The sequence below is a fragment of the Prionailurus bengalensis genome, chromosome E3 (genome assembly GCF_016509475.1).
Source record: "Prionailurus bengalensis isolate Pbe53 chromosome E3, Fcat_Pben_1.1_paternal_pri, whole genome shotgun sequence".
Taxonomy (NCBI): domain Eukaryota; kingdom Metazoa; phylum Chordata; class Mammalia; order Carnivora; family Felidae; genus Prionailurus; species Prionailurus bengalensis.
The window spans coordinates 4,450,409-4,463,322 of NC_057357.1; the positions used below are offsets into that span (position 1 = coordinate 4,450,409).

At 54.4% G+C, this 12,914-nt stretch overlaps 1 protein-coding gene across 1 annotated transcript in view; it reads right to left on the reverse strand.

Moving 5' to 3' along the window:
• RADIL (Rap associating with DIL domain) overlaps positions 1-12,914 on the reverse strand; it is a 60,678-nt gene that overhangs the window by 24,492 nt on the left and 23,272 nt on the right. Inside the window, exon 2 of the mRNA XM_043559583.1 lies at positions 156-388. Coding sequence (XP_043415518.1) covers positions 156-388 — 233 coding nt within the window. The remainder of the gene's footprint in view (positions 1-155; positions 389-12,914) is intronic.

The window sequence follows — 12,914 nt, forward strand, 5'->3', positions numbered from 1 at the left end:
CCACCACCCCGTTTCTCCAGCCTCATCACGCGAGCGCCCGTAGCCGCAGGAGCTCCCAGCTGACGCAGCTAACGGGCGAGAAGGCCGTCTGCCTCGACAACGCCCAGCGGGCACCCGGTCAGCTCAGGGCGGCAGGGCTGCGGGGGGCGGCTCACATGCTGCTGGCTGTAGCCCTGCAGAAGCAGCAGGTGGGGCGACTCGTACAGGGAGTAGCGCATGGCGTCCGGGCCAGGGTCCTCGGCGCCCTGGGCGGTGGCCGAGCTCAGGCTGGTCTCGCTGACGGTGCGGCGCAGCCGGGATGTGGGGGGGCTCTGGGCGGCGCCCGAAGCCAGGGCCGGTGTCCCCTTGGCGCGGCTCCGCTGCAGCCTCCGGGCTTGGGCGTTTATCCCTGAAACGGAAGCAGCACGGTTAGGTAAACAGAGCCTCCGGGGCCTTCTGAAATGAGACCTCCTGGGTCCCCTTCTAACGCTGGTCAGTCGCTGTTTTGTCAACTGCTATAGATGAGACCGCGAGACTCGTGAGGCCGGGGCACCTCCGAGGTTCCCGAGAGGAGACGGGCCAGCCGTCCATGTCCAGAGACGCCCATGGGAACACAGTGACCCACTTGGACCAGCCACCCGGCAGCCCTCCCCTCAGGACGCCAAACCCACTGCCACCTTCACTTCCCCTGGGCCACCGAGGGGCTTGTCCCTAAAACCCTGCCAGGCCACGTGTGTGTGTGTGTGTGTGTGTACAGCCAGGCTCCTGCGGGTGCGTGTGTATGGGGGGAATGCCTCTGTGTGTGTATGTGTGCGTGGGGGGAGGGCGCGTGCGTGGGGGGAGGGCGCGTGCGTGTGTGTGCGGGGGGGGGGGGGGGAGGGCGCGTGTGCCGGGGGAGGGCGTGTGTGCGGGGGGGGGGGAGGGGGGGAGGGTGCGTGCGCGTGTGTGCGGGGAGGGCGCGTGCATGTGTGTGGGGGGAGGGAGCATGCGTGTGTGCGGAGGGGGGAGGGCGCTGGGGGTGGTTGCGTGCGCGGGGGCTGCCTACGTGCGCGAGGGGACGGTGCATGTGCACCAGAGTGTGTGCCGTGATTAGATGAGACAAGAAATAGTCACAGCCTCCCTCCCCCCCCCCCCCCCCCCCCCCCCCCCGCCCAGTTTACAAGGAGGAAGCAGTCTGTGTGCCCTCGACTCCCAGTCCCCTGAGCTGGCTGGTCTCTGTGTAGAGCAGCATGGCTGCTCCTCTCCGAGGCTATCCCCGCCCCCGACACGGCCGGGTCCGAAAGCACACACATGCACACAAACACGCGTGCAAACACACACACATGCCCACACACTCACTCGTGCACCTGCGCCCCCTCCGCCACGAAAGACTCTTCCACACACACAGGAGGCACTCCGCCACCAACGCTGCTGGAAAGCTGAGAAGCAACTGGAGCCCAGGCGGCCAGTGAGCAGAGCTGACCCCGGCGCTTTCTTTCTGAGCCCTCTCCCGACTCCCACCCGCCCCCGCTTGGAGCCTGCCTTCCTACAACCGTTCCAGGCACACCAGACGGAGCGGCCCGAGGAAGTGAGGCAGGCCGGCTGGAGCGAGGGTGCCGCCTTACCCGAGAGCGGCCCTTCCAGGACGAAGCCTGCTTCTCTGCAGCCCGCCAGAGGCCGGGTCTGCGGGAGGCCAGGCTGGCGGTGCAGCAGGCGCCGCAGTGCGAGGCTGTCCGCCCGGCGCCCGCTGCTCCCCCGTGCCTGCTGCAGAGCCAGCGACTGGCAGGCAAGAGCGTTCGGGCAGAGGGGGAGGTGGGGCGGGGGAGCGGGGGAGCGGGGGAGCAGCGGGTAAGGGGGCAGGCGGGGATGGGGAGGGCAGGCCGGAGGAGACAGGGAGGGCAGAGGGGGAGGGGGGCAAGGGGGAACAGGCGGGGGGGGGGGGGGGGGGGGGGAGCCAGGGGGGTGGGAGGGGCAGAAGGACCTGGGGGCCGGGAGGGGCAGGGAGCACAGGGGCGGGGGGCTGGTGGGCACCGGTGGAAGCCAGCTCCTCCCCCCACCTGCCCTGCCCCCCTGCTGCTCTTAGCACCACTGACCCCAGGGCTTGTGGCAGCACTCGCACAACCCCGGGCCACACTCGGAAGGAGAAACGTTTAAAAACCAATCCAAAATGATGGAGCCGCCAAGCTTTTCCTCCATCCAGGATGGAGCCATAGCACCAGACTCGCCTCACCACACCCCAGTACCCGGGGCCGGCGTCTCTGGCGTCGCTGCAGAAGGTAGCGGTTCCTGCTACGGCGCCACTGAGCTCAGTGGGGCCAGAGGTTCTGGCCTGATTCCAGAGGTCTGAGGGACACCCAGGAGTCCGTACTTCGTAAAAGCGCCCACAAGGTTCTGGACCACTGCTGCCAAGGCAGTCCCCCTCCACGGTCCGCCTGCACACAGACCCTCCCGGGGAGTTTCAAACACTGCAGCGTGGTCTGGCCTCCGGGTCTCCTCGCTGGGTCGGGGGGCGGCCACAGGAGTGTTGAAGGGTGGGGGCTGAGGAACGCTGGCTCCGAGTCTGTCAGGGGTGAAGCGCCCACGGCCAGGAGGACCCTCGCGCCTGCACGGACACGACCCCGACACGACCCCACACACGCCGTGCTCACGGCACGACCAGGAGAACCCTCGCCCGTGCACGGACACCTGTGCGAGGACGGCCACTGGACAGGCCACACGACCTCCGTGGGAGCTATGTGTTCACAGGACGAAGGTGCCACGGGGGAGCCAAGTATGCACCCGAGGTGGGCGGAAAAAGCAGACTGGGGTTTAACACTTGAGGTATGAGGCCATTTCTTTACACACTTAAAAAGCACATAAATCATTGAAGGGACACCTGGGCAGCTAGGTCCACTGAGCGCCCAACTTCGGTTTAGGTCACGATGTCTCGGTTCGTAAGATTGAGCCCCACGACCAGCTCTGCGAGAACAGACTGGAGCCTGCTTGGGATTCTCCCTCTTCCTCTCTCTGCTCCCCGCTTGCTCGGTCTCAAAATAAACTTTAGAAAAAAATGGGGGGTGGGGGCGCCTGGGTGGCTCAGTCACTTAAGCATCTGACTTCGGCTCAGGTCACGATCTCACGATTTCGGAGTTCAAGCCCTGCGTCGGGCTCTGTGCTGACAGCTCAGAGCCTGGAACCTACTTCGGGTTCTGTGCCTCCCTCTCTCTCTGCCCCGTCCCGACTCCTGCTGTGTCTCTCTCTCTCAAAAATAAACAAACATTTAAAAAAAATTTTTTCAAAGAAAAGACCCACAGTCAATTCGAGAAATGCTGTCATAGGTGGGGACAGAATGAGCCTGGGGATATATATAATACAAAGAACATAATGGCTCAGAGTGTATTTTTATATATAACTTTGTATATATGCCGTGTCTTTTATATAAGAAAACTCCAAGTCAACATGAATAAATTGTACGTCAATTCTGGGCGTCAGTTACATCATTCTTTATACTGTTAAAATCATAAACACCTTGCAGGCACCCCCACCACCACCAGGCACGTGATCACGGCCCCCTTGTGGCCCTAGGTGCAGTTCCGGGCTTGGCCCCATCCTCACAAGGCCGCTAGAGGTGAAGCCCAGCACCGACCCCAGTGAGAGGCTCCGAGGAGGCCTGTGGCTCCCAGAGTGCTCACAAGGACAGTCACCTTCCCCTGCTGCCAGCTGATTTTAGTTCAGCTTTGCCATCATCAGATCCAGGCATCTGAGCACTATGCAAAACCGGGACAGATCTGCCCAACTTGGAAAGAAGGCCCTCACTTCTGGGTGGAGGGTGACAGGTGGCACACAGCTGGGCAGAGTCCTTGCAAACGTACCCCAGAAACCTTCAGAGGCACGCGTGGCGTGGATCTGGCCTGCACAGCGTGGGCGTTTGCAGGGTGCTCAGGGGCCCGGGCCAGGTGTGATGTGGCCGAGAAGCAGAGAGGAAGGAGCCTGCGGTGCAGAGGCCGGCCAGGTCTGCAGCCTGATGGGGGGTGGGGGTGGGGGTGGCTGGGGTCTCTGCCACCAGCAAGGCCAACCCAGCAGCCCCGCCACCCCCAGGCGGGGATTTCACTCAGCAGAGGAGAGCTAATGAAATAGATGGGCAATGGGGTGCACGCCCGTCACAGCACGGTACTCTAGGTGGAAGCTATTCATCCCACAAGAGTGCCAGGCCTTGCCCACGGGTGAAGGAGATGCCCTCCAAGGCTGGCAGGCCAGAATAGACCCCGTCTGCCACCACACTCCCCCCGCGATGGGCCGGGTGTGCCGAGCCACACGTGTTCCTGCTACGGTGCAACTGAGCTCAGTGGGGCCAGAGGTTCTGGCCTGATTCCAGAGGTCTGTGGGACACCCAGGAGTCTGTACTTTGTAAAAGCGCCCGGAAGGTTCTGGACCACTGCTGCCAAGGCACTCCCCCTCCACCGTCCCCAGACAAAGCCCCCGGTGCAGAAATGCGCCGAGCACTTGCTAAACTTACTTGAGTACCTACCCATTTAACTTGAGTTTGGGATTTCTAATTCTTTTCTCTAGGTAAGTGTCTGTCAGCTCCCAGAAAGGTGGCAGATATGGGGCTCCCCGTTCCACCCTTACATAGCTGCTCTGGTGAAAAAGCAGAAACACGGCCCAAGAGAAGTGGAAGCAGGGGTCTGGGTAACCCACCTGCGGAGGCCTCCTGTACCTCTCCCGGACACACGCAGGACCACCTTGCCCCGCCCCCCTCCCCAGGACACACGCGGGAACCATGGTACCTCCCAACACTTGTTAATGCACACAGGCACCAGACTCAGAAGCCAAGCGATTACTTTCCTCATTTTAAGAGGATAAATCAACTGGAGGACGTTCTGAAACGACAGGAATCACAAGTCAATCGCGGGCCCTGATGGGACACACAGAGTCCACTGTGCGTCTCCTGAACCCTTTGCTCTGACCCGGGAACTGGGAAGGGGCTCCTAACCTGCAGGAGGTGTGGCCGTGACAGGGACAGTGAGAGAAGGTAGAGATCGGCCACAATGGACGTGGTGACAGGAGCTCCGTGCGTCCCTTTCCTGGCCGCTGGCCCTAGCTAGCTCCCTCACCTGCCCAGAACTAAACCCACAAGCAGGTGGCTCTGCAGTACAGGAATCCGTGGTTTCCTTATCCCCTGGATCAGACGTTCCTGGGTGAGGCAGCCATCTGGGCAGGGGAAGAAGGGGTATGGGGTACACCCTGGGCCACAAACTCTTTTAAATGCAGCCCCTCTTCCCTCCACATCAGGTTGGTGCAGACGTCCCCTCTGCCGGTGGAGAGGACAGGACTCTGTGCATACCAGGGGTGGCAAAATTAATTTTGAAAACAGTTGGTAGCTGTCACCGGAGCTCCGGTCACGGGCTGGATGCTGGCTCCAGGACAGCACTGGAAAGAAAAACACAGCTCTTTCCTGAACGTCACTAAGTTTAGGACAATAAATTTAACCTGTAGCTTTTTACCTCGGAATCCCGTTTGCTCTTCCCTCCGGGATTCAGAGTTTGAAAGAATACGTACAACTTGGAAAATCTGCATTGTCTACACCCACCGCACGTGCGCAGGGCTGATGGTCTCTCAGATGTGGTTTTGATTGATGACTAAAGACTGATGGGGCAACGGAGTGGTCCTGCGTGACGGAATTTTATTAGAATTGGGGGAATTTGACTACTTTTAAGTGATCTCTAGTAAGTTGGGCATACACTGCTGAATACACTCTCCAGTAGCTGCTGCAAAATGCAGAGGCACACCTGCCTCGAGCAAGTCCGTTTTAACTGCAACACCCTTTTCTACTTTAGCAAAGACACAGAATGGAGTGCTCTGAGTTACCAAGCAATCCTTGTTAACGTGAACTTTTTTGTATCCGAAATGCACAAAAAGGAACTACTTACAGATAATTTGGTGAGCACCTGTCTACTGCCTGGCCAGCCTTACTCTGGGCATTTTGCATTTAATTCCACTTCATTTTCACATCAAACCCTATAAAGGGACTGCGGGTGGATGGGAATATGTTAGCCTAGCTTTACAGGACCAGTCTGACTACTGGCAAAGAAAACTCAAAACCAAGTCTATATGGAGCACCACCCCCTTGGGAATAAGACAGGGATGCTTGCTATGACCACCTCCATTCAACGTTGGACTGGGGGTCCGCCAGTACAATTAAGGCAAGAAAAACAAATGAAAGTCTAAGAATTGAAAAGAAAGAAATAAGATTATAATTATTTTGCAGACAATTTGACTGTGTTTATAGAGATCTCAAAAGAGGGGCACCTGGATGGTTTCCTTTAGAAACATCTCCTGACCCGTTACTGGGGCCCGGTGGGAACTGGAGGTGACATCACAGGACGGCGCAGCCTGAGTTCCTGTCACCAACTGGTGTGGTTTCTGCTTCCCTGACTGGCCCAGTCGTCGCATTAAGAACTTCTCTTCAAAACGTGTGAAGGCCAATTGCAGCATAGGAGGGGATATTTGTGGTACAGCCCTCAGGAAAAGGGCCCGTCCCCAAAATCACTAGGAACGGGGCAGACGACCCAGCAGAGAAGCACTCGAGGGCTTTGAACAGATGCCGCCAAGAACATCCGAAATGGTATTTAAACACACGAGAACGTGATTCGCCTCCCTCATCATCAGATACGCAAACTAAAACCACAAATAACTGCTACACAACCGTCAGAAGAGCCACAGTGAAAAGACAGGCAGCACCAAGTGTGAGAGCGAAAACGGAAGTCACAACTCTTACACACTGGTGGTGGGCGTGTCAACAGGCACACGCACTTAGGGGAGAAACGGTTAGCAGGATCTCCTACACGAGCACATACGCACACTCACTTGGCCCATCGACTGTACCCCCCGGTTGTGCGCTTGACAGAAATGCACGCGTCACCATAAGACAGACCCAAGTACGTTCACGGCAGCGTGATTCTTAGTGAGCCCCAACTGGAACCCACCCAAGTGTCCGTCAAAAACTGAATGAAGACACAAGTTGGAGTGTATTCATGTGACTACACAACAGCATACAGCAATGATCATGAACTCTTCCATAACCAACAAAATCAGGGAATCTTTCAAAGGTGATATTAAGGCCAAGCACAAAAAGGTAGATATTACAGGATTCCATTTGTAGGAAATACAAAAAGAAGAAAAACCCAACTTTGGTGTTAGGAGTCAAGACAGTTGCGTCGGTGCCTCACGGTCGGGAGGGACCAGGAGGGAGCCCTGCTAGAGTCCCAGGAGCGCCCCGTCTCCTGACCTGGGTGCCTGCTGCACGGTCCACTCACTTTTTGAAGATTCACTGAGCTGCACACTTACAATCTGTGCACTTTTCTGTCCGTGTGCTCTATTTCAATGACAAGTGTCCTTCCAAGAAAAGGAGCCCAGATGTTGAGATCATCATACACAAAATATACAACCACGCCTGCCCTGTGTAAAAAAGTAAAACACACCTTGAAATATGTGGAGAGAACAGTAAATTATAAACAGTGACGCCAGATTTCAAAAAGAACAAACTTCAAGTTCTAGAAATGAAAAATTCAGTAACAGAAACTATCGCTTCCGTGTAACGTATCAGACACATGAAACATATCAGAAAGGAGAACTGATGAACCCAAAGACCAGTCGGAAAAAATTACCCAGGAAGTGGTGCAAAGAGACAAGAAAGAGAAAATATGGGCTAAGAGACAGAATGAGAAGGTCTGACGGGTTTAAAGACAGCTCCAGGAAGAGAGGTGTAAGAATGGCACAAAGGCAACATCTGACGAGAAAAGAGCTGAGAATTTTCTAGGACTGACTGAAGAATCCGGTTCACAGATTCGTGACGTCCAATAAAAGAACGAAGAAAGACATCACAAGGAAACACATGAAAGTCTCCAACAAGACACAGGCGAACCAAATCCAGCAAGACAGGAAAAGGATGATACGCCAAGAGCACGTGGGATTTATCCCAGGAACACAAGGTTGATTTCACCTACGTAAATCAATCACTGTAATACAGCAAATCAGTAGAATAAGACACCAAGCCACACGAGCATGTCAGCGGACACAGTAGAGAGCTCAGGACTGTGCGAGAGCTGAGGAAGGGTCTCAGGGAAGCCTTTTCCCAAAGACCAACGATACTCCAAACAGGTGAAATGAAACCGTCGTGTAGGAGCAAACACGCGGGTGTTATCACTCAGAGAAAAGGGACAAGACGAGCATGAGGAAATCAGGACAGTGGTGGCTTGTGGGGAGGGGGTGGGGGGGCTGGGGCAGGGCGACCTGGGGCAGGCGACCATCCGTGTCCACCCACGAAAAGCAAGCGGGAAGCACAGGCGCTACGGGCGTAGCTCAGCGGGCCGTGCTCGCTTCGCGATCTCCCTCCCACTGACCCTACAGCAGTCGCGCTCCACGCCCTTTCCCGCACGCGGCCCCTTTCACAGCGGCAGCTCCACGCACCCGGCCGCGGCCTCACGACCACACCGCCTTGCGTTTCTAGGGCGCAGGGGACGCGGCTTGGCCGGCAGAGGGGCCGGCCGGAGACCCTGGGGGCACCAGGAACACGGCGCAGAGACCACGCGTGGGAACCATCTACACCAGCGGTTCTGAAAGCCGGGCGCTGCCGGGACAAGTGGAGTCTTGCTGGCTCCTTCCTGGTCACTCGAAGGCTGTCCGAGGCGGGCAAGCGCCACCCGCACCCGCCGCCGGCCCTGCAGCCTCCACTTGCCCCTGCGCCGTCTCCACAGCACACCCCTTAGCTCCGCCCAAGGAGCTGCCGAACCGCTTCCTTCCTGAAAGTGACCCAGGGATTCGGTTCCCACGCAAAATGCAAATGTCCCGAGCTCCCCAGCTTTCTCCCCAGGTACCCAGGAAAACTTCAAAGGGAACAACGTCCCCCGGGGGGCTCTGTCCAGAGCAGCCTATTCCTTAAGCTGGGTCGCGGGTACACAAATAGTTCACGGTATTATTCTGTATCTGCTTCTCGTGGGCGTCAAGTATTTCACGATCAAGAGGAAAGCAGAGACAGGTACAGAATGAGAAATCTAAACATTCATAAACATCCTGAAACCCGTTCGACTTCACAAATACTACAGGAAACAACCTACAGGAGGGAGAGACGACGTCCCTCTTTCAAGTCAGTATTTCAAATGATGGAATCAGGTGCTGGCTAAGATACGGAAATGGACATCCTGCTGGTGGGACGGAAAGTGGCACCAATCTGCCCCCAGTTTTAAAAACAGCTATCGAGGGGCGTCTGGGTGGCTCAGTCAGTTAAGCGTCCAACTTCGGCTCAGGTCATGATCTCACGGTTCGTGGGTTGGAGCCCCACGTTGGGCTCTGTGCTGACAGCTCAGAGCCTGGAGCCTGCTTCAGTTTCTGTGTCTCGCTCTCTTGGTCCTTCCCCTGCTTGCTTGCTGTCTCTCTCTCTCTCTCTCTTTCTCTCTCTCTCTCTCTCTCTCAAAAATAAATAAAACCCTTAAAAAATATTTTTAAGAAAAAATAAAAATAAAAAAAGCTATCGAGATAGGCCATCTACACCAGTATTGGATAAAGATATATCAGTATCTAAAATGTCCCCATTCTTCCAGAAAGGAATACTACTGTTAAGTTGCTGTCCTACAGAAATAATCAAAAAAGGAATCAAACATTTAGGTACAAGGATGTTTATTTATATAAGCATTATTTATACACCAAAAAATGGGAAATATTCTTCAAATCCAATAGGAAAATGATCAGGTGTACTCATTCAAATGGCATTAAAAATTACGTTCATAGGGGAGCCTGCGTGGCTCAGTTGGTTAAGTGTCCGACTCCTGGTTTTGGCTCAGGTCATGATCTCCTGGTTCGTGGATTTGAGCCCCGAGACGGGCTCTGCACTGACAGTGTGGAGCCTGCTTGGGATTCTCTCTCCCTCTCCCTCTGTCCCTCCCCTACTCACGTGTGTGTACTCCCTCTTTCAAAATAAATAAACATTAAAAGAAATTATGTTTATAGGGGCATCTGGGTGGCTTAGTCGGTTAAGCATCCAACTCTTGGGGTCAGCTCAGGTCATGATCTCAAAGTTCATGAGTTCAAGTCCTGCACCAAGCTTTGTATGGATGGTGCAGAGTCTGCTTGGGATTCATTCTCTCTCTCTCTCTCTCTCTCTCTCTCTCTCTGTCTCTCTCTCCTCCCTTCTCCCTTTCTGCCCCTCCCCCACTTGCACTCTAATAAACCTTAAAAAAAATTATATTCCTAATATGAATAAATATACTAAGTTAAAGAAAACAGAGGACGTGGATGTAGGTTGATTTAAAAATTTTTTTTCAACTTTTATTTATTTTTGGGACAGAGAGAGACAGAACATGAACGGGAGAGCGGCAGAGAGAGAGGGAGACACAGAATCGGAAACAGGCTCCAGGCTCTGAGCCATCAGCCCAGAGCCTGACGCGGGGCTCGAACCCACGGACCACGAGATCGTGACCTGGCTGAAGTCGGACGCTTAACCGACTGCGCCACTCAGGCGCCCCAGGTTGATTTAAATTGCATAGGAAATCCAATAATAAGAAGAGACTGGAATAATAAGGGGACATTTTGGGTGATTTCTGTTCCCTTCTTTATACTTTCCCTATTTCCAAATTTTCAACGATGGGAATGTCGTTTTTCTAAGTGGAGAGAAATGACATCTTAAAGCACTGACAGGATTGTTTCTGTGGTAAACCTTGGACCTTCTCACGTTAATTCGAGCCTCGGTCAGGAAAGAACATCCCCTCTCTAGAAGGAATCGCCTCATTAAGATAACGGGTAACCGAGTGGATAAAATGCTTAAGCCATTTGTTAGTCACAGAAAGAAACAGAGGCCCCAGGACTGCGGCAAAGCCAGAGCAGTGTGGCAGCAGAAGCAAGAACTTTCTGAACCCCAGGCCCTATCTGGCTCCCCCGACATGACGAGATGGCGCTGAGCCCTTTTGCAGGGAGGACCGCGTGGCACGCACAGTGACAGACAGCACACGGAGACAAGAAAGACCCGGGGACCGCTTTCTGCTCTAGGCCCGCCAGGTGGGCATCCCCTGGGTCCAGCCGGAGAAGGCGATCCTCGTGCCAGAGCTGAGCGGTCTCAGGTTTAACCTCCCATTAGGAATCCTGACGCCAGAGAAGGGCTCACCCCCCTCCCCCGCCACTGCTCTGGAATCAGGTCCCCACGCTGACCCCGCAGGTTGGAACAGGCAGTTGAGGAAACTGCTTTGCAAATAGACCAAAACGACAAAGAAGAGAAACTAGGAGACCGAAGAATCAGAAAAATAGATCCAGAACCTGAATAACAGAAGAGCCCGAAGAAATCGTCAAAGGAATAACATAATTTTTCAGAACGGAGTTCTAAGTTTTTCAGATCCTGAGTTTTTAGATTAAAATGGCCCATTAAAAGCCCAACACACAAGAGAGGTTAAAAACGCACGAAGGGTCAAAATATGCAATTGGGTATAATTTGAATAAATATGGTAACGGATACGACCATAATTTTTTTTAAATAAGAAGCCAAGACTCACACCAGAGTGGAAACACACCCCTTCCAAGGCACACAGCCTGGCTCTTCACAGCGAGGCTGGGAGGGAGCAGCATAGAGAAATGAGATGTTTCCAGAAGGAGAAGAAAGCGACTGAACACGAGGGGTGAGGAAGCACAACGTCTAGCACCTCCCCCGGGGCGGGGGGGGGGGGGGCCGCTGGAAGTTACTGGAAACGGACCAACGCCTTCAAAATTCTAGCAAGAAAGTTGCTTTCATTCTAAAACTCCACACCCAGATCGACTATTAATCACACGTTAAAGTAGGATAAAGATCTTTTTAGACATACAGGGTCTTGAGCAATTTTAATTCCCAGGTGCACTTTCTCAGGAAGCCACCGGGGAGAGACTCCACCAGGACGGGAGGTGTGGGGGGGGGGGGGGAACCTAGAACGAGGAAGGGACAGCGAAAACCAGGGGCTCCTTCCCCAGAGAGACACCAAGGGAATGACAGCTAAGAGCAGCCTTCAGGGGCAGCCAGCCCAGACTGAAGCGAGGCAGCGGACCCCAAAAACGCTGGAATTGATAAAATACACCGTATAGCTGAGCATCCTGAAGCAGGACAATTGGCAGAGGGCTGGGGAAAACTGGATTCGTGAGAAGCACCGACAGAAAGAGAAAACAAACAATGCTAACAGTAATTCACTTCCAAGAAACTAAAGGTCGGTCCGCTAGGACAAGTAACCCTTGTACAGACCCGCCTTCAGCTCTGAAAAGCCACATCTGGCCGAAACAACGTACACCCCCTGCCTAATCCAGCCCCAGCGCCAAGCTCACCGAGAGCACGGGCCACCGGAGCTGGACGGTTTAACGAGGGCCATTCCCATCCCCACGGTGGGACATCACTAGCTCCGCCCGAAATTTAACAAATCAAGTCGTTGTAGGGTAAGCTCCTTATTTTAAGCTTTGGAAATAAATGACAAAAAAAAAAAAAAATCATTCACAGATGAAAACGATTCCCTCGGAGGATCGCAAAAATCGGAAGAAGCGCAGGCTGGGGCCCGGCGTGAGGCTTGGCTGTTTTTCATTAGTGACGGGAAGCTGTGCACCCATGTGACTTTGGTGAAAAGTAAACGTTCAATGTGCATCCTGTTCCAGCTACTAAAGGAAGGAATGAATGAACACGCACACGCAGGGGGGATACGTCATCCGTCCTCTACATTTTAAATCCCCGTTATTTGCATCTTTGAAACTGGAAAGCACCCCACATTCATATGGATGCCAGCCAGGTGGCGGCCGTGAGGTGGAAACTTGATTGTTATTCCCTCCGGGGGCGGGGCAGGGGGCGGCGCTACAGTCTTACAGTCACTTAAGGATTCCTTGAAAAGCGAACGTGACTCCTGGCTGCCGTGCGAGAACTCGCAGAATTTCATGCCCACGGCTGGGAAGAAAATCGCAGAGCTAACAGCTGAGGCTTCTCCTCA